We start from the raw sequence: 21,972 nt of genomic DNA on the forward strand, positions 1-21,972 counted from the left end.
ATGCTAATAAATACCTGCTGTTGAAAGCTAGAGACTATGTGTTTCATTGTTTCTTAGGTAAGAAGAGAATCTGCACCCACAGTGATGCACATTTGAATACTGATATGTAAGTTTTTAAAGATGAAATTAGACAATTCATTAGTTGCACTTGTGTTGTTCTTATTAGTTCCAGTTCTTTTCCAGTTACAAACTAGTTCCAGTTCTTTTCAATTGCATTTCTTTTATAATGTCTTATTAGTTCCAGTTCTTTTCCAGTTCTAATTAATTCCACTTGTTTTTGGGTTCTTTTTAGTTGCATTTGTTTTTCAGTTTAAATTATTTCCGGTTAAAACAAACAAACCACATCCCTCCTGTTCTTCTCCTTTAGTTGCAGCTCTTAAAACTCAAACTAGTCTAGTGCCTTTTAGTTGTAGTTCTTTTCCCGTTCTAATTAGTTAGTTTGTAGTTAGTTAGTTTGTAACCAGAGGGTCGCCGGTTCAAATCCCCACCCAGCCAAAAAGGGCTGGGGTACCCCTGAGCAAGGTACCCAACCCCCAATGCTCCCCGGGCGCTACTCAGTGTGGCAGCCCACTGCTCCTAATTCTAGGATGGGTCAAAATGCATCCCTAAGGGGATTAATAAAAACTAACTTTAAACTTTAAATTCAAACAATGATTCCGTTTATAAACATGTCATGAATCAGATGAAGAGAAGGTTTAAGAACAAATTCTTAAACTTCTTAAAGACACTTCAATAACTGATGAATGAGGCTTTATGATATCTTGAAAATGACGCAGCCTGTACATGATTTATTCCGATGAATTATTTAAACTGTGTGAGTTTGTCTCCATAAGTGTAAGTTAATCAGATAAGTTGTGCTGCAACTGTTGAACCGACATTCATCAAAAGCCACAGAGAAACTTTTCCCACACAGCAGATGAATATGGATTTCGAATACACTTTTATCTACTTCACTAGGCATCAGTGTTGGACAGCAGAGATACTGTAGCCCCTCCCACTGGCACTGTAAAGTCAACGTCACGCGGTAGCCATGGCAACACAGACTGAAACTCCACATATCATTTATCCCAGAGTCGATTCCAATGAAATGGAACGCAAGAGATCAGAACATGAGAGCTGACCTAGATTGGGCGAGGCAAGTTGTAAAGAGTCAGAAGCAGAGGAAATGAAACAAACGCAGAAGACGCTCAGAGGGTGTGACTCATGGTTATCCCGTAAAATATTCTGCCATGATTATTATTTTACAAAGTATTTCAATCATTCAGTAAAGCAGGTGAATTACAGAGTCGTTCACTGTCAGCACCCTGGTATGTTTTACCCTTTTCTACAGTCTGTGATTTGACTTACGCTGACAAACAACACTCAGTTGTGAGACTAAACAATGGCAATCACTCGTATTTAGCAGGCGCTCACGCAGAGAGAAGGGGAGAGGCGGTGTGTTGCCATGGTGAGGGTGCCATCATCATCAGAGTAAGTGTGTTATTATAAGACAAATAATTATAGCCAGATATGGGAAATGGTAAGTGGAACACATGCATGCACACACATGCTGTCTGGTTTCCATGACTTCAGAGGACATTGCATTGACTTCCATTCATTTCCTGGAGGCTAAGTCTCACCTTAAACATAACTACTACTGGCCTTACCTTGAAATGTAATCGTTTATGTTTACTGTTGCATCCATCAATAAGTCCAAGGATGTTGTTTTGTGACTGAGTCTCTTCTAGATAAAAATGGACTTTTGGTCCAGGAGTTTGGAAAACGTCACTTTCCAAACTGTCATAAAGGGCTGAATAATGGTGTAAAGTGTAAATAGATATCATACATTAAAGCAGACATTTTTCCATATTGATATAAGAACTATAACACGTATTTCATTCATAAAAAATGGACATTAAAAATTAAAGTTGTTGTCTGTGATGTCGTCCTTGGGTAATAATGGTTAATAATCTAATCTCACAAGCAAAAAGGGACCTCCTCTTGATTGAGGTCTGGCTCCTGATTGGATACTGGAAACATTTCTCCTATATTTAGTGTCAAGGTGGTTTGAGGACGCATGTTTTCACACTGCTGAGTGAGAATGAACGCAAACTGTCCTCAGTTATTTATTTGCAGCCATTGGCACGTTATTAGCACTGAACATCACATGATTTATTCTTTTATGGTTAAAACATATTTCGTTTTCCTCCCCTCATCTAATTTCTTCTCTTCCTCTCTCTGTCACTTGCACACACACACACACACACACACACACAGTCATGCCAACAGTAGACACGTCTGTACAGTCAGACTGATCATATCTGGTCCAGGATGCATTTTACTGCCAGTGTGATCACTCGCATTTGAGGCTGTTCACACTCAATCACAATCAGATCACTAAGGACAGCTGTTAATATCAGGTGAGAGACCTGTGTCAGTGAACAAAAATATCAGTGAGAGCTGTCAGTAAAATGATTTTTACCAGGATTTGGATTAAATGACTTCTCAGACGGGGGCTTTAAAGCACTGCTAAGTGAGAAAAATAAAAGAAACAAGACCAATAAGATGCAATATGAAAGCCAAAGTAATGAACTGTGAGCCCACAGTGACGCCACAGAGGCCCTCTACAAAAAGAAGGACTGACAAAGTCTGCCAGGGCTCACAGAAGAACACATTACAGAGCCTCGGGGGAAATTTTATCTCATTTACTAATAAGCCGAGCCTTGTCGAGGAGTTAATGAGCTTTTGCTCTTCATTCTACACCAAAGATTTCAGATTAAAGCTAAAACTAAAAAGTACAAAAAACTAAAGGGAATGGTTTGAGCGCAGTGATACAGAGAGTTCCAGAGCCAGTCCTGCTCTGAGCCTCTGCTGGGTCCACTGAGAATGTGAACGACCACCGCGAGGGCTTGAATCAAGTTAGTGATTTTATTTAAACCCACAATCATGAGAGAGTGGAATAATGGCCACTGTGATCCTATAGATCCTGTGAACCTATCACTTAAACAGCCTCTGTAGAGCAACATGTGTCAGATACATATTTCATTATTATATAATGAACTACTTTAAAGCTGCTTACCCAAAGCACGTACAAGAGGCTTATTCTAATGCTACACAACCCCGCATTTTTTTTAATGTCTACAAATGTGCACATCAAAGTGATAATGTTGTATCTGCACGTGGAAGTTTTGGTGGAAATAAGGTTAATGACAAAAGAACATGATGTCAATTTTGTAAATGATGTTTCCATTGAGGCCACACGGTTGTGTAGTGGTTAGAAGACTTGCATGTTCTCTCTCTTTTTTTCTCATAGTGAGAACTATGTCACTTTACAAATAATAATATGAAAATCATTCGCCAAGATTGTCACAGATACTTTTTTCCCCTGCACTGAATGTTCAAGTTGCTTCTTTTTTTCGTCTGGAGGACCACGCAGGCTTAGAGAAGCTTTTGATGTATTGACATTCAAAAGTCAAAAGAACTTCTTTGTAACTTAGTAACAGGGTACATGCCTATAAGAAATCTGCTCAATTTAAAACAAATAAAATAGTTGCTATCTACCTCTGCGAACCAGATCAGGGTTGCCTTGACCTGTGACCCCCAGAATCTAGAGTTTAAAGGTCCAGTGTTTAACATTTAGTCAAGTCAGAAATTTAATATACTAACCCTAACCCTCAGCTCTGAGAAAAATATAATGTGGAGGGGACGAAACATCTGTCGGTGAACTGAAAAGGTCAGAAAAGGTCAACAAACATCTGCATGAACCACCCGTGTGCAACCGGAACCTCCACCAGATGTAAATCAATGGCTTAAGACAGCAGAAATAAGTCTTTGCTGCAGGGAGTTGTTTGTTTATTGATGAAAGCTTTCTTCTCTCACCCACATCAAAGGCCCACTGACACACAAGGTGTGAAAAGATGTATGTGTGTGTGTGTGTGTGTGTTTGAGAGAGAGAGAGAGAGAGAGAGAGCGCAACCGAGGCAGGAAGAGACTGACTGGCTTTATAGAGACAGGCAAAATCAGGTCATTAAAATGAGATCAAAGTCACATGATATGATCTCACATTTCTGGATTCGCTCTGAACCACAGTAACATTTCAGCCTTTTTACGAGTCAACAAAAACAGCGACTTAGATAAAACAAAAACAGCATTAAACATGAGAGACTCACAGCATTTGGGCACCGGATCTGATAAAAATAAAAACCAAAAACTAAGAGAAACTAAGAGCGTTATTGAAAACATGGCTGCCATGCGCGGACTTAAGTCTAACCTTCATTTCGGTTCGACTTTTGTTCCGTGGCCTGCTTCGTACTGTGCATGTTTGTTTGTTGGGAGCAGGTGGTGGTGATGTTTAGGACCCAAACACAGTGTGTGCAGTAAGTAGAGGCATCATTGTCCGGAAAAACAGATGCAGATTTACAGGAAAAGACAAAAACAAACAAAAACGCTCAAGGCTGGAATGCTTACCGATAACGGAGGAGATGAGCTGGCAGCAATTTAAGAGAAACACAATAATGAGACACAGGTGAAAACAATTGGGAACAGGTGTGAGTCACCGGGGAGGTGGAGCCACATAGTCCAACTGGAACTTTGGTAATGCATCTATAGAAACCAATTAAGAGCAGAGAGAAGTCTGAAATAATGCAAAAGGCACAGAGGGAGATTATGGTGTTAAATTTTAATAAACAAAGGAAACACTGGAAATAACACTGCAGCAGTAAACCATCTACAGGAGATAATATGACCTTTCTAAAGAGAAAAAGAGAGGGGGGAATGTTTCAAAATTAGGAAAAAGAGGAAAATGTTTATAAAAATGTAAAATGAAAGAAAAGTAATGTATAATAGGCGGCGTTTGTGGTCCTAGGACAATTATCACAGCTGACATTTCACACACTGTTTCATTAACTACGAGCTACGGTGGTTAGAATTAGAGAAAAGCATCAGGTTCTTGGCTCTGTGTTTTTTTTTAACCACAATTATCTCACACATATTACAAAGTTTGCCCATTTGTGCTACAGACACATCCAAGATGAATGTAATAATTCCGAGCCAAAACATGGGCAATATGAAAATGACATTAGTTCTCGTTTGTTGTGTGGCCACAGAGGAGCTGTAATCCACGGGTCTTTATTCTATTTATTCTATTAAACGTTTGAAAGTGACATCTCCGATATTGAGAACGCCCACGGCCAACGTTTTTCACAATTCTGAACATGGACGGTGGACTTAAGTGAGATTAATAATATGAATATTCCAAATGCACTTCAGTTTGGCTGTTTATGAAGCAACACATCAGGGAGATGCCTGTCGTCTGCTTAGTCACGATGTTTTTGGAAGTCTGAAGAAACCTTAAAACGATGTGTGTGGAAATCAGGCTGTAAATCAATAGGTGAAGATGTCAGAAGACGGCTGCGTTTGACAATTACTGCTTTGTTTCGATTTTGTCTTTGACTCGGAAGCCTCTTGACTGCCCCCTTGACTTCTGTTTTCTTTCCTGGAACAAACACACAAATACAGGCATATTATTATTATTATTTCCGAAGAATCCATTGAGTGAAAAGTGGCTCTCACACACAGAGGTGGTGTGAAGAATCTATAGGCGTCCCAAAGTAAGATAAACTCTGTTTACAAGCCAAACAGGTAGGGAGGTTTGTCACAACTCAGTGCAATAAAAGTCTCGGACAGAATCCCCGATGACTTTGGTTGAGAGCAAAGAAATCTTCATGACACAGGGATTTTTCCCTCTTCCCTGTGTGCACACTGCAGTATGTGCAATCAGAGACTATTTACACATCTACTATGCAACTTTATCAGCGCGATCAAATGTCATCTGCAAATGTTTCCAATGTGTCTGCTCAAGAGTTGCTCACATCAGAGCTGAAGAAGGTAAACACAGTCTCACCTTTGGTTTTTCTCTTGTTTTTCCTGGGCAGGGTTTGGAGACAGAAATCGTCGCTTGACACTCTGCGTTGTACAGAGCCTTCTTCAATGTTCCTGTCCTGGTCTTTGAGCCAGAGCTTGCGTCACACTCCCCCCAACTTCCAAACCGATACTTACAGTCAGCTAGAGGAGTGAGAGAGAGAGAGAGAGAGAGAGAGATGCACATGAGATTCCTGAACATTCCATTCAATGATTTACTTGAATGGAATAGAGGCAGTTAATATGTGGAACAGCAAAAGCAGACGGATTTTCAACAGTGTTTCAGCTTCAGTGCAGTTTCATTCTTATCTGTCAAACAAGTACAGGTCTAACCTACATCTGGTGTACCTCAAGGTTCTGTCAACGGTCCGCTTCTCTTTGGCTTCAGTGAGTGATAAGACTGTAATGACGTATTCAAATACATAAACAGTACTATAAGTACCCAAAGGTGTTTCATACTTTCATACAGCACATTTTCTATCACTCTTTCATCTTTCATACCCATTCACACGCTGCCATCATGAGCAACATGGGGTTAAGTGTCTTGCCCAAGGACACAAACGCATGTAGACCAGCGGAGCCGGGAATCAGATTCCACAACCTTCGACCTTCGTTGAAAGACGACTCGCTGTAGCACTGAGCTACCGTCGCCGCACATATGACATATTTGTGTTTTATTCCACCGTGTAACAGCTTCTCTGTTGTTCTCTTGTTTGGTTTCCCCCGACTACCTCATCTTTTTTGTACTCTGGTTGTTTTCTCAGTCGACGTTTGCATGATTCCTTAAGTGTTGTCAGCTGGTAATTATTCAAAGTGATGTATAAATAAGGCGCGAGTCTACCATCTACCATCAAGGACACTTTTCAAGTCATCATGTGGTTACATATGACCTATATTCTCTGTCCTGCCTGACCTGTTTTTTACTCAACAAGCATTGTGCTCTATTCTTTGTCTCCTTGTGAGTGTGTATATGGACACGTGGTCCATGTAAGATTACCAACTCCATAGTTAAAAGCCAATTCAAATCTGATTAACTACAGGTTAGACGGTTCACATTTAGAACTAAAAGTGTCTTTTCAAGCAGCCGTGCCGCCCATACCTTTGTGTGACACACAGACCTGATTTGAAAACAGGAGTCGACACTAAAATGTCTGCGTGCATACAGCCCGGATAAAAAATGAGGAGCCTGGGACGTCTGCTTCGAAAAAAAAGGATCAGCAAAATTGATCAACACGAGCTAAAGGCAGATCTGATATCTGATATCTGCACGTTCTTTGCCAATGCCACGCGATTATGTGCTGTGGGGTTTTTATTTTGGTATGAAATCATGGCAAAGAAAATCTGTTAAATACTGTAGCTATTCTGCATGTCAGTGTGTGTCTGTGGGAGTGCAGGGAGTGCAGGGTCACACCAGGTGTGGAAGGAGGGACTGACAGCTGTCCACTTGTATTAGGATGTCTCAGAATGGTTGTTACACAGGACACTGTAGTGTGTGTGTGTGTGTGTGTGTGTGCGTGTGAGTGTGCGTGTGTGAGAAAGCAGGTGGTGCTGTCATTTTTGCTGAAAGTAAGTGCATGTGTAATATTCTAGCAGCTGGTTATTCTACAAAGAGAGCGTTAAGCATATGAGTAGTATTGTCATTTTAAGGATGTTTAGTGACTACACTTGCAGCCACTGTGCTTTAACAATGGAAATCTGGCACAACTCGCTTGAACAAAGCAAAGGGAACATTTTATTTTGCATTGTAAGTTGACAATGCAAATTGAAAGTCTAGTACTATAATTGTAAGTGTAATGTTTTATGTATTTTATCTACCTTTCTTGGTTTTTCTTGGTGTTGTACAGGGTAGGCAAAAATAAGCCACGTGCTTCAGCCTATTCCTTTTCCTGTTATTGGCATAACAGTGTTAAATGATCTGACTTTATGTTTACTTTTTATATAAATGCAACCAAAATAATGATATTTATTTATTCATTCATAGTAGATGATCTTATTCTGCCTGGTAACGCGTGTGCAAGGGAGCGAATGACACAGAAATGCATAAGTGTCCCCTATTCTGAGACCTAAATGTTGGTAATCCCATGTCATAGTGTTATAATGTGTGTAAATCCAAAGCATTTTCTCTGTGCCTGGTTTTTACCGGTGTCACCTCCTCTCGTGGGCATCATTGTTACACTTTCAATCCCACAGGATTTAAAGAGGAGGATGAATTTGTCCCAGCATAATGCTTTGCAACTGCACCGTCCATATTACCAGCACGTAAATCGCAAAATGAACCACAATTGACAAGTTTTCAGATGGGAGGATAGTTGGAAGGTTTTGTTTCGGTTTTACTTTGAGACAAACATTTTCTACACGGCCTTGTGTTTCATTGTTGGTTCTCCTCTCCTGAATGGACAATGTAATAAAAAAAAAAGAAAAGAAAAGGTGGTGGACACTTTCAGAAGTCCTTCAAGGATTGTTCTGCAACACACTTGCCAGCGTGTATTGATTTTCACTTTCAGTTATGAAGCATATTATTACAGGCTTTTTGAATAGCTCTCAGAATGCAGCCGGAGGAACGAACCTTGAACTGAGTAGCCAACAGTGTTTTCTGTGACCTCAGTGCTTGGAATGCTTTGTTTGGGTTTAAACTAAAAAACACAATCTGAGGATATTGTAGAATCAGGCTGGTGTGGATTTTATTAGGTGAGCCTTTTGTATAGTGGCAAAAATCTGTTTTTGTGTCCCCACTGACAGCCGTGTTTTCCATATCTCACTTTAAGCCACCACTGATCCAATTACTTTGATCTGATTTGGGAACAGCCACTTTACAAGTGAAAACATCCAGATCAAGCTAATTTGTTAAGTCTTTCTGATGTAAGATAAGAAACACAGCAGCAGCAGCAGCAGCAGCAGCACAGCCCTCATCTAACTAACAGAGACAACCAGTCCACAAACTGATGCAACACCCTTCACAGACCCTTCTCTCTGTGCACGGTGCTTAAAAACTTCATTTACAAGCTTCAGGCAGTGAACTGTGAACCGTCATAAATACTCAGGGACGACTCAATTAGACATGAACGTTCTGTGACAACACAGATTGTGAATCGTCACGGCTTCAGAGAGTTAACTGTGAGCAGGGGCTGCTGCACTGGGCTGCATGTTTAACAGGTACTTGCTTTATTGAGAGCAGGAAACATGTGAAATATGTTTCGAGGGCATTTTGGATCATTTCCAAAGAAATGTTCAGGGCTCTTCACATCAAATACCACTTAAAATTAAATTTAACTGCACTACTTTAAACAGTTTAAAGGATATAATGGAGGACGCGTGTCTTGTATCCCATTCCCTCCTCCAACCAGCAATAGTGACGTCTAATAGTTTAGCTTTTAGCGTAACTAACTTAGTGTTTTTTGCGACTGAGTATTAGGGCCAAACTGAAGACGTTATAATATATATAATATATAAATAAAGTCATAATATTATGAGAATAAAGTCGTAATAAGTTACGTTTTGAGTGGGGATACGATTTTTACTTTTACTTTTCTTTTCTCTTCAGTTTGGCGTTGTAATTTTTGTTTGAGCTTTTTTTATATAGATAAGTTGTGTGAACACATTAGCCAGTTAGCTTAGCTCTCAGCTTGTTGCACTGGCAAACAATGCCGTGGGGGTGAGTAGGAGGAAGGGGCGAAGGTTGTGAGAGCTAAGAATGCCTGTTTTATGTCATGCAAATTTAAAGGGCAATTCCACATATTCCACAAGCAATTTGATTTTTGACCCTTCTCTGCACTCATAGTGTGTGTGTGTGTGTGTGTGTGTGTGTGTGCGTGTGTCACCTACCTCCAAACTCTTTTTTCCAGTTGCAAGGTACTTTACATTTCATCTTCTTGGTCTGCTGGTCACATGACCCCTCTCTAAATCCTGCTCCACAGTCCCCGTTGCTAGGCACACAGTTGCCATAGCGCCAGTCAGTGCATTCTGACCCATGCTGGGAGGGTTTGTTTTTCTCTGAGGACAGAGTAAAGACTTTTAACTGGTTATTTAAGACATGCGTTGTTTTAATAGGTGCAAACCATGAATGCTACGTCAGTCACTTTGTCTGCTTTGTCTGTGACTGAAAACTGCCTGCATAAACAAAACATGCAACGGTGTGTTTACACCAAATGTAATGCAACATGATTACATAAAAAGTCAACACAACAACACGTGACTTTATAAATAATTTTGTGTTTGGTGTGACTCCACCTTTAGCCAGTAGGTGTTCTGGCTTTGTGCAGCACTTACTCAACCCAGTGGAATATAAATGTGAGTGTCACATCACCTTTAAAACATGACAGAATAGAATAGAACTTTATTGTCCAGGTGAGGGCTCCATTAAAGGAATACTTCATCTATTAGCATTTAGCTTTGTATTACTACAATAGGGGTAGCATTTTTAAAAAATTGTGCTTCCCAACCTCAGTTTCCCCTGAGTTGAGAAATATCTTCATTCTTTTCTTTGTTTCGTGCCCACCAGTGACACTTGGTCCTGTTAGCGAAACTGTTAGCAAAGATGGCGGACACTGTTTACATTCTGGGAATGAGGTCCCACCCCCTACGAGTGGGTCTAAAAAGTGCGGAATTAGCGTTGTAGTTTCAAGCCTTGGACCAAGTGTCCTCAGTGGGACCTCAATCACAGAATGTAAACAGTGTCCGCCATCTTTGCTAACAGTTACGCTAACAGGTAACCAACTGTAACTGGTGGGCACGTAACAAAGAAAAAGAATGAAGATATTTTTTGACTCAGGGGAAACTGAGGTTGGGAAGCACAATTTTTTAAAAAAAATACTAGCCCTATTCTAATAATACAAAGCTTAATGCAAATCGGTGAAGTATTCCTTTAACTGTGTATATATGTGTAATTAAAACCATAATTATCAAACAAAAGAAAAAGAAAATATTACACATTCTGCATTCATAGTTCATAGTTAAGTAAAAGCAATGGATTAAGCTACATACAGACAGCACGTGCTTCTAAATACAATTAATTCTTACGAAACAACATGGTGATGGACAAATTGCTCAACTGGACGCTTCAGAATGGGAATTTCACACAGCAATAGGTGACGTGATAGTGGGTGAATCTGGTACTTGACGACAATACACAGTAAGTGTATTGTTTTGTGAGATTTGCTGAAAAGAGAGACGTCCTCACCTTTGTTTTTCCCTCCGGCTACAGTTGTCACAGCAGTGATAGTGACTAACAGCAGCAGCAGTGCAGCCTTCATCCTGTATAAATCACACACACACACAACATCACAAAGGTTCACATACAATGCAACAGCTAAGCCATTAAGTGTTGACCTTCAGCCCAGGGTTAGTTAATGTAAAATCATTATCCGCTCCACTCACGACGCCACGTTTGGAGCTCGACATGGGAGTCATGAACTCTGACCATCTTTGTACGAGAGAGAAACACCGGATTCAAAATGGAAATGTCATGTTTGGTTTTGACTGTTGCACAGTTTGCTGCGTAGCTCCATATTTCTAGAAAAGGATTCCTCACTTAGAATCGAGGTAAAAAAAAAACACAAAGAAGAAAAAGAGCAGTCGACGACGGATGGCTGCGAGCAAGTGCACATTCTTTCAAATCCACTACACTCTTTTATCTTCAAGCAAAGACATGAGACTTTCCAGCAGGCATCATTAACTATCATTAGCTCTGCCTCACTAGCCAGCAGCAACAGACTGTAGCCACTGTAAAAGTGAGTGCCCCAGGGTTGATGTGATCTGATCTACTTAGCTTTTCCTTTTTGTGTGAAGGAGTAAACTTATATAAAAAAGGCGACTTCAGCTGTTCCACATATAGGAACAGTGACGTATTTGTCACAAAATGTGCGATTTGAAGAGATCTCTCGTGAAAAGGAGACCAAATGTGTGAAGGTAATATGATATAAAGGTATTCTCCTTCCTGCAGGTCAAGCATGAAGTTTTATGGTTATCCTCTACTCATCGTCTGTACTCAGTTTCCAGGATCATAATTTCTGTTGCCATTGTACATTTCTGCACGTCTGCATACGTACTGTATGTAAAAGTAATAGTCAATAAGAACAAGCCTGCCACATGGAGGCTCTCTCTCTATGAAAACAATGCTGCCAGCAGGGGGACACAAGACAAAACAGATTTTTGATGCATAACACAAGCCTCGCATGATGAAATCTCAAGTCAATGAGTATTTTAAGAACATGTTTGCTGCTTTATCTCGCGGGGAGATGGTCTTTCTCGACTGGTAACTGCACTGAAGTCCATAGAGAGAAGAATGAACAGTTGTAGCTCAAAGGGACGCCGGGACACCGCTGGTCTACTGTTGCATTGTTTGAGCTTTCAAGGATCTCAGCGTCACTGAAACAACACATTTGAATTCACTGACGGAGACGGCGATGGATCAACGACTCCTGTGTGCTGTGAAGTAAAATCACAGATTTTCACTCTGGACGCTGACGCAATTTTCAAGGTAACATAAAATTCTGTTTGCAGTTGGAAAAGGTTGAATAACAATGTGATGACGCAGAGAACAAAGCCTTCAGCAGGCATACATCCACACTTCAGTAAACTATCCTTTTAACTCTTTGTGGCACTAGTAATTCCTATGAATGAATACATAAGATTTTCCTGGTTGTGAGTGTAATAGGATTGAGGTAAAAGATCATGGTTACACTGCTGTAACATTCATAATGTCCTCATAATCCTCATAAAACAGACTCCTTGGTATTAAACCACCAACCCCTTCTTCTTCTCCCACTGAGAAGTTATCTTTGAATACTTGTAAAAAAATATATACAGTATATATACTTCACAACGTCTTACAATCAACTCAAACAAAATCATTTAAAGAGGTTTTCGTCACAGTAGTTAATACAGAGTGTGTGGAAACCGGTGGAGCATGGCTGGAGTGGATGTTTCACACACCAACCAGGCTGCAATTATGCACTGCTGCTCTAATAGCCTGTCCAGGGACTGGAGTTGAAAAGCAGCGCATCAGCTTCCCATGAGGAAACCACTGCAAGCTTTTCCAGGATCAACTGAAGCAGCAGCGAAGGGAATAGAACATATTTATGGCAGCACAGGCTTTAAAATAATGCTGCTGATTACAGCACAATGAAAGAACCGGGATATTATGAGACGATGATGTAGAGGATTGCACTGGCACTTTACTTTGTATTCAATTTTTTCTAAATGATAAAACAAATACAATAACAGTGATCAGACATTTTGTTTTTTCTCTGCCAGAATCAACAAGACTAGTAGTGAAGGTCAGAGGGGAACATTGATTGTAGGTCAGTGATGAGTGATGAGCAGACAGTTTGTTTGAGGTTAGAGGTCAACAACAGTCCACTCATGACGCTTCACTTAATGAAAAGATAACTGAGGGCCAATTGAACTTCATGTGTCTGTGCGCTGGTGAAACCAGGACTGTATCAGCCATGAGACCCTTAAAAAAGAGCCATTAAACACTTACTAAAGGTGCAATGTTCAACATTTAGCCTTACAAGACGAGACATCACACTACTTGTTCTGGATTCGCTATATAATGCTGCGTGTCCTTTATATTCACAAGGCAAGTACATTTGATCACATACTGCCATATTCACATCCTGTTTACTCTATATTTACTGAAAGTACTGAATTCCACTTCAACAGGAAGTAGTTCAAAGCGTCCCGCCGTGAGGCAACTCTCAGGATTCACTTCCAAATGAAGCTCATTCTTTGGCTAAAAAGGCTTCAGACAAGCGGAGACAACAATTTCAAAGGATTCCCTGCAGACATTCTTTAACGCAAGAACACACTGACATGTAAAACATAATGTCATCGGCGTAGAGGCATGACAACGGGGACCCTGGTATCTGGAACAGTACTCCCACCGTCAACATCGGTGTATATGAGGCTCAAGATTAATTTGACTCTGACAAAATATGTCGACACATGAATGTGTGTCATCTCCGGAGTAATTTATGTCCTGTATCTGTCTTCTGCTGCTGCTGGCAGCCGACACCAGGCTAATCAAAACTTTATCAGGACACATGGCCTACATCTGCCGGAGTCAGGTTAGCCGTGATTATTTCACTTGAAACATTCTACAGTATATCTGTGTTCTGCTCACAACTCCGCTGACTGACTTGAAGTAGGTGAGGAAGTATGTTTCGTGAGAGTGAAGATGATTTCACACGTAAACTCTGGATATTTTAGTCCGGACATTGGCTAGAGTTTGTCATTCATGTATGACAAATGCAGCAGGAGATTGACCAGCAACAGCGGGGGCCTGGATTGAGCAAGTTTTGAGCATGGCTTGGGCATGTCTTGAGCCTGGCTTGTGCCTGGCTTGAGCCTGACTAGAGCATGTCTTGAGCATGTCTTGAGCCTGGCTTGAGCCTGGCTTGAGCCTGACTTGAGCCTGGCTTGTGCCTGTCTTGAGCCTGACTTGAGCCTGGCTTGGGCATGGTTTGAGCCTGGCTTGAGCATGTCTTGAGCCTGGCTTGAGCCTGGCTTGAGCATGTCTTGAGCATGTCTTGAGCCTGTCTTGAGCCTGTCTTGTGCCTGTCTTGAGCCTGGCTTGAGCCTAGCTTGAGCATGTCTTGAGTCTGGCTTGAGCCTGGCTTGAGCATGTCTTGAGTCTGGCTTGAGCATGGCTTGCATGTCTTGAGCCTGGCTTGAGCGTGGCTTTAGCCTGGCTTCAGCATGTCTTGAGCATGTCTTGAGCATGTCTTGAGCCTGGCTTGAGCCTGGCTTGAGCATGTCTTGAGCCTGGCTTGAGCGTGGCTTGAGCGTGGCTTGAGTCTGGCTTGAGCATGTCTTGAGTCTGGCTTGATGATGCAAGAGGCAGGACATTTGTCCATTCAGTCACTGTGGATTATCCAGGCTTTCTCTAGCTGTGTTCACACATCAGTGAGACATAATCCAGAGAGAGCACAAGCAGGAGAATCTGGAGGCACTTTTGTTGACATATGACTTCACAGTTCCTGCAGAAACTGCCAAGGCTTCAGTGCATAGTCTGAAAGCAGCTTAGATTCAATGTTTGAATCTAAATACACCATCTGAACTCCTGAAAATGTCCGGGAAAGTATGGTTTAGACACAACCTGGAATGTGCTGTTCACACATGCTGAACACTGTGGGAGACTGCCTGTGTCAGACATGTTCACATATATTAGAAGAACATCTGGAACAGGCAGGCAAGTGACAAAGCCTGGGGCATGAAAGTAGGAGGCAGGACAACACGCCCAATCGCTCGATGATAATAATCCACTGCTTTTCCTTCCCCCACATGTGCTTACTTGCAGATTTGACTAAAGAGCTGGCAGGAAAAGAGCTGGAAGAGAAATATACAGCCTCCCTGGGTAGTTTTAGGAGCATGTCAAAATTCAACACAGGTCTAAAAGCAGTTTTAATGACTTACATTAAAGATCTAGTTGGTAAGAATTACTGACATATAATAGTGAGACTGCAGGGTACAACAAATGGAGGAGTCCACCGCTCACGCCTCCCATTCATAAGCACATTAAGCAGCTACTGTGGCCACCACATACCAGGATGTAAACAGTCTTTGACAACTAGAGCTGGAGCCAATCCCAGCTGACATGGGGCAAAAGGACAGGTTTCCGTCCAATTAACCTGTGCATGTTTCTAGACTCTGGGAGGAAACTGAAGAACTCTAGACATTATTCCACATTATTTCCACAAAAACTCTGACTTTGACTGTTAATTATTTAGTAACAGTGTACTTCAGATAAATACTTGAGCTTTTAAACTTCTTTAAAAAGGTCTCTGATGTCAATTATTCTGAATATCATCCAAGGATAAAGAGAAATATTATATTTCAGGATGGGACATTCCATCGAGCACACTAAGATACTGCAATCACTGTGGGGATGAGAAACACTGGAGCGACCACAGAGAATATCCCTGGTCATCAGACAGAAAAACACTAAACTCCCTCGAGTGACTTTCTTCTCTCTGCTCTATATCTCCTGTCTCTGTCAGCGCCTGGAGGTCCATTTGCCAAAAGACACAACAGGAGGAAGAAAGAAAACAACATTCCGACTTCCTTATAAACATGAAAGTAGCCACAGGAAAGATTTCTTCAGGGTCGTGTTAGTATGAGACATTATTTCTGGTGGAATAAGTTTGTCATGGAGACGAGAGAAAGAAAGAATGAAAGGCTTCTCTTCTTCACTGGCATGAGTGTTTTTTTCTGTGTGTATAATGACACATTATATTAGGATTATATAAGAGTATATTTTGCCAACATGAAGGTACTTTTGGTTTATTTATAATTTTGTAATGAAGTTTTAAGTCAACTCTTTAACAACTTTGCTTATTTTAACCATAAAAGGGCCAGAAAATGACCATTTATCCAGAATAACTTTATTAGTTTTAAGTTTTATTTGGGACAAACACACTGTAGTTGTACATAAACACCAGACTTTGTGTGTTAAATTTGAAATTTGAACAGTATAACACATGTTTAAAATAACATTTATTTTTTGTAAAACTATGCACAGGCGTTTTTCCAACTGGTGTCAAAGACGCTGATTTGCTGGCTTCCTGCAACAGCGCGAGTGAAATTACCGTAATAACCACGTTGTCTCTGACGTGAATAGCACAGACAGCTGTGTAATTACAGTAATGCAAAGGACACTTGCGCAAACGTGTCTTCTGTGATACGCTCAGGGTTACAAAATAAGTCAAAAGAACAAGAACCTCCTTCGTTCCATTGGGGTAAAAACTCTAAGGACTTTAGTCCAGGAGAGTGAGTTCTTAACAAACTGTGCAAAAGGCTGCAAAGCTGCAAACTTATTCTTCAGGCAACATAAACTAAAGCAGGCCTTGATTTGATGAAGTCTATTTTGTTAGGTGCTCTTCCCCGTGTCCCTGCTGGTAGCCATGTTTTTGGTCAAGGGTGAACCTGCTGGTCTCAATGCAGGGGTTACAAAGAGCACCGTCCACACAGTCCAAACACACTTAATAAAACAACCTTAACTTTCTGCATAAATGCAGCATTGTGTGAAGACAAATCATTCCTCGTCATTATATGCTTGTCGTTATTTATGTCTGAACTGAACTAGGATTACAACATGCACATGAGCGCACACCTGGAATAAAAGGGTGACACAATGAATTTCTGTAGCATGTTCATTTTTTAATCTGACCAGCTGTGCTCTATTATGCGCTTTGAAGAAAAAAAAAAAAGACCAATTCTGCTCCCCAGTCGGCCAAGTTTGAAGTTTGGATTGTGTCCAATGCATTAGAAGTGAGAGGGGGCTGGGGACGAGGGCTGGGGACGAGGGCTGGGACTCTGTGTGTGTGTGTGATTCTGTTGCCTCTGTAATTAGGGATTTCGAAAAGCAGCCAAGCGTAAATGACTTTTTTATTGGTCCTTGTGTGACCCAGTAACTTCACCGGACACAGTGGAGAGAAAGAGGAAGAGCTGAGCGCGCAAGTCACATGTTTCAATTGTATATTTCACATCACTTCACTAGCACTCCTTTTCCACCAGGTCAAAAATCCCAATAAAACACGTTAACATCTGGCTTTTGTCTGCAACGGGGAATAGATGCGATCGCCACTCGCTCCGGAGGCCAAATGACTCAGCGATGGACGCAGGTTTTTATCAGCTGCACTTTTTTATCAGCGCTAATGTAAACACAGCAGAGTGAACTCAGCAGAAATAAATGGAGAGTCAAACCCCCACACAACAATGTCTCATACAGACTCTCCATCACACTGTGTACAACTGTGACGAGCAGATTAGATTCCAATAAGACCGCAAATCTGCTTGCTCAGCAAGTGACAATAGATCATTTTTAAATCGTGATTACAAACTGGGCCATTTTCAAAACAGCAAAGGCTGCACTTCTTTTCTATTTTCTTTTTCTGTGTTCTTTTTTGTTAAAACAGACCTATTACAACTCATATCGTTGTGTTCTCAGAGTTAAGAAAACGACGTGTATACACAGTGACGGCATTGTAAACAAGTGTGAAAAACAGAGGATGTCGTATGTAGGACAAAAGTATTCGTCTGTGTCAAACAGAGAGAGCTGCTTGTGGATGAGAAGCACTCTTGAATGTAATTCAGAGTTTACTGGGTCATAAATATTCACTTTGGGTTGGAGTGTGTGTGTTTGTGGAGTTCACTTTAATTGAGTTGCATCTGTCTTCTCCTCTCTCTCTCTCTCTCTCTCTCTCTCTCTCCTTCTAGTCACTGCTAATAACATATAATTCTCTCAACTCTGCTTCCAGCTGCCAACTGACCTCCCTCTCCCTCGCTCTCTCTCAAACACACACACAGGTTTGTGCGGCTATTCTTGCGAGGACACTGCATTAGTTAAAGCTGGAGTTTGTAACTTTTAAACATAAATCAACGTCTGTAACGTTCAAACCAGTGTTTGAAGATTAGTTTGCACAAAGCCGACGAAGCTCCCTGTGACTCCCTCTGTGTTTCTCAGCTTTAGCAACATTCCAGGCATTCCCATGCGGATCAATTCAAGCCCACGACCGAGCAGGTGAGGCGGAAGAAGCACACGGCGTGAGTAAAGCGAGACAGTCCTAACAATCACAATTGTGGTTTTAGCTTCTTCTGGACACGGTCTGCACAAGTAACATTCAAGAAAAAGACAGATAAAGAACATATCATTAACCAAAGTACTGTAAAAGAGACTTAATGTTTCTCTATTTCTCTCCACAGGGGGCGGGAGAGGACGCCACACTGGAACTTTAATGTCGGATCTTAATCACAATTCACATCCTCAGAAATGAGGTTCTGTATCATCAGACTTTGGTCTGATCCATGAGGATTTTTTTAGGACTGGTCTTAAGTTATACCAAAATAAAGAGGTAATATAATTGTAAAAGTGTATACACACACACAGTTTCTCTATATGCCCCTGTCTCGCAACACAGTTATGTATATGTATAAAAAAGCATGACTTTTCCAAATTGAAGATGTTGGGACGTGGTTCTGTAAATGGACAATAACATAAAAACTAACCGTTGAGAGTCGAGTAAATACAGTACAGAAATGAAAAGCCTGTCGCTTTTAAAAGGCTATTTTTAAAAACCTAATTCTGACAACACAAACACAGACAGTTTTTAGTCAACCAATTATCCACAATGTATGAAATGCAGCAACTTTAGGAACTGATAATTGTTTTTTTCTGATGTTTTCGAAGGGTTAACTCTCAATAAAAACACACAGAGCGGCACAAACAAACTCACTAACTAATTAAGTTACGTACTGTACATTTCTTTCTCTTAAACTTTCAAGTGACTACAGTTCACGTGAAGAACGAGCTAAAGGAAAGGAGAGACAGCACTTACTTGTCCAGCAGGCAGTTGGGAAAACTTTCTCTGGTCTCTTGTGTCTCTTCTCTTGCTTGTGCACCTCCTCTAGCCCCTGCTTTTGTCTCCCAAACCAGTTCATTCTGGTTGCATTAGCCCCATTCACCCCACACCCTAAAAAACACACACACACACACACACACACATGAACACAGAGACAAAGCAACCTCAGGCCACTGCAGACCAACAGGGCAGAGCTACAGGTCTTTCTGTCATTTTATTGCAGGGTGTTGAATGACTGATAAAAAAAAAACCATCTCATCTAATCGAGTAAGACTGAATCAATTCATGTGTCTTTTTTCAGATTAATCCCATAATTTGAAAACAATTATTTGAAGTAAGTGCAAAGACTAAAATAACAATTATAACTCAGTAGCAAATTGTTAGAGTTGTTTTTCTCCTCTCAGTTCAGTCGATAAAGTGTGAGGCCACCGTGACGTTTGTTCTAATCTCTAAAATGTACCCAGTTCATGGCTTGAAACAAATCTGATGCTAAAGGGATGGCGACACTGTTTTTGAGTCGGACAGTAGAGACCTCGTCTGAGAGGTCCGTTTTGGATTTGGGTAGCGTTTGAGCGTAAACGTGTAAATTTAATCCCATTACATTGCGCTTGAGCTGGCTCATTTGCATAACGCAGTTTGATTGGCTGCTGCTTGAAAAAAAGACACCAAATCTCAACTTCTACCACACACACACACACACACACACAAAATGTAAGCAAGGTGAAGCAGCAGAAAAACATTGATAGTTCCTTTGGTTGTGACCCCTAAACTGTTTGTCCTGTGAGAGGCGTTCAAAGACGGTTGTCGTCACAGTCTTTGACCAACAGATAGCTTGTGTAAATGTCCTGATGGTGTCAGAGATTTGACCAAGTGTATGTGTGTGTCTCTACGATCTGTGCGTACACTTCAATAAAGGAAAAACCACGTGTGAATGTTCCCCTTGGCAATATCCATAATAACCTTTAAACCACACATTCACAGTGTGACAGATTATGAGTTACAGTGGCTCGACGTCAACAGGATGCAGATACAATAGATGCTCCCTGCTGCACAGGAAATTATACAGTTTGATTAAGCTTTGTAAATGAGCATAAGAGTCGCTGGCTGGTGTGTCAACCGCCTGATCAAAGACACCAAAACAACTTTGGAACCAGCGCCTCAATTATTCACGAGAACTCAGCTCGCACTCGTCAGCGGGAAAATGAGTCGTGATTTCACAGAAACGTTGACGCTAATGTGGACGCTGACTCGCTCCATACAGTCTGGACTCAAAACGGTTGTGATGCGTTCACCACAAATGATAAAAATACGTCCAAGACCCGTGGGGACGCGATTTGTGTGAGTCCCTTGAGTTTAAATATTTAAACACCTAAGCCTCTAAATGTCCGTCTGGAGTTTTTTGGTTCATTTTAACCAGAAAATGAAAAAGGACCAGAAAATGTCCTGTGAATAACTTTTAATATCTGGCACTTATTTACAGTTTACTACATGTTAAAATAGTGTATTAACAATTTATTTAAAAGTTTATTTAAAAAAAAAACCTGTAGCTGTACTTGAATTTGAAATTTGAACAGTATGAAACGGATTTAAAACAACATTTGTTTGAGATCACCGCAATAACCACATGTTGGCTTTGACGTGCAAATTTTTCCGATAGCACAAACCGTTGCGTAATTATCGTATTCGGTGTTAAAGGGTTTTAAACTCAAGCGGAAAATTTCCTCCGTTAAATAAGGCCCTTGCTAATACCAAAACCATTTTATTTTAAAGTGATTATACACTTGCACAACCACAGCGGATGATGAAGTACCTTTCCAGACTGGTAGAACCTCATTTTTATGTTCCGTAGTGTATCATTTTCCCTGGAACATATAGAAACTCCAAATAAATATTCAAATCGTATTATTAAAGTAGGAGAGTAGAGCATCCACTAACTGCAGGTTTATTCATTATCAGCTTCTGTCTATATGTGAATGTGTCCAGAAATGAGATCGTGAACACCTTGGGTGGCAGCTTCCTGCCATCTGTTTGCTTGTGTGTTGAGTGAGAGGCAAACAATTGTAAAGAACTTTGAAAATCTAAATGTAGTCTGTGTGTCTCACCTTTCCTTTGACTCGGGACTGACTTCAAAATGGATGTTTCTCTTGGATGTTGTGTTGAGACCCTGGTGAGCAGCTGCTGATGCTGCTGCTGTAAGCCGGTCAAGAGAAAAAAAACAGTAAAGGAAAAGGAGGGGGTTTTCATTTAAACTTTTGTTGAAAGGGTTGGAAGTAACAACAAAATCCATATTGTTTGACCTTTAAAGGTGGGGTAGGCAACATATTTTTGTCATAATTGGTCAATAGTTCTGTATTTCTGCATAATATAAGTCAAGTGAAAGAAAGTTTGGTGTCAGTACTTCCTCAATGTGGGCAGCTGCTAAATGTTGGATATGAATGTATGTTTTCTGGTACCAAAAAAAGCACCAGGGACCAGGTACTAATAATGGAGGAAGGAATGTTAACAGCACGGACAACAGCCTTGGTTTAAGAAAAGTTCATCAAAGATCATTCAGGATTGTGAGCTCCAGGACTGTTATGCCTCGAGGCGTGTCCTACCGGGACGAGGACCTGCGGAAGACCCTGGACTTGCTGGAGAGACTGTTCTGTAGTCTCTCGGCTGACCTGGGAACGCCTCGGGATTCTACGAGAGCTGGGGGGTGAGGGACGTCTGGGCT

General features: G+C 41.0%; 1 protein-coding gene across 1 annotated transcript; it reads right to left on the reverse strand.

Moving 5' to 3' along the window:
* Positions 1-4,642: 4,642 nt before the first annotated feature.
* On the reverse strand, positions 4,643-19,312 carry LOC122765319 (midkine-B-like). The gene is made up of 5 exons (XM_044019498.1): positions 19,233-19,312; positions 11,075-11,148; positions 9,721-9,888; positions 5,882-6,042; positions 4,643-5,473 (listed from the first exon to the last, which is right to left on the reverse strand). The coding sequence occupies exons 2-5, from the start codon at positions 11,145-11,147 to the stop codon at positions 5,402-5,404; spliced, it is 474 nt and encodes a 157-aa protein (XP_043875433.1). The 5' UTR covers position 11,148; positions 19,233-19,312; the 3' UTR covers positions 4,643-5,401.
* Between the last annotated feature and the right edge of the window lie 2,660 nt (positions 19,313-21,972).

The sequence above is a fragment of the Solea senegalensis genome, linkage group LG2 (assembly GCF_019176455.1).
Source record: "Solea senegalensis isolate Sse05_10M linkage group LG2, IFAPA_SoseM_1, whole genome shotgun sequence".
Classification (NCBI taxonomy): Eukaryota; Metazoa; Chordata; class Actinopteri; order Pleuronectiformes; family Soleidae; genus Solea; species Solea senegalensis.

Excerpts from the sequence above, each read along its gene's own strand:
- LOC122765319 (XM_044019498.1), bottom strand. The coding sequence starts at position 11,147 with ATGAAGGCTGCACTGCTGCTGCTGTTAGTCACTATCACTGCTGTGACA. Across the intron at positions 6,043-9,720 it reads CTGGAAAAAAGAGTTTGGAG|CTGACTGTAAGTATCGGTTT; the intron begins GTAGGTGACACA and ends TCACTCCTCTAG. Across the intron at positions 5,474-5,881 it reads AAACAAGAGAAAAACCAAAG|GAAAGAAAACAGAAGTCAAG; the intron begins GTGAGACTGTGT and ends TGTTTGTTCCAG.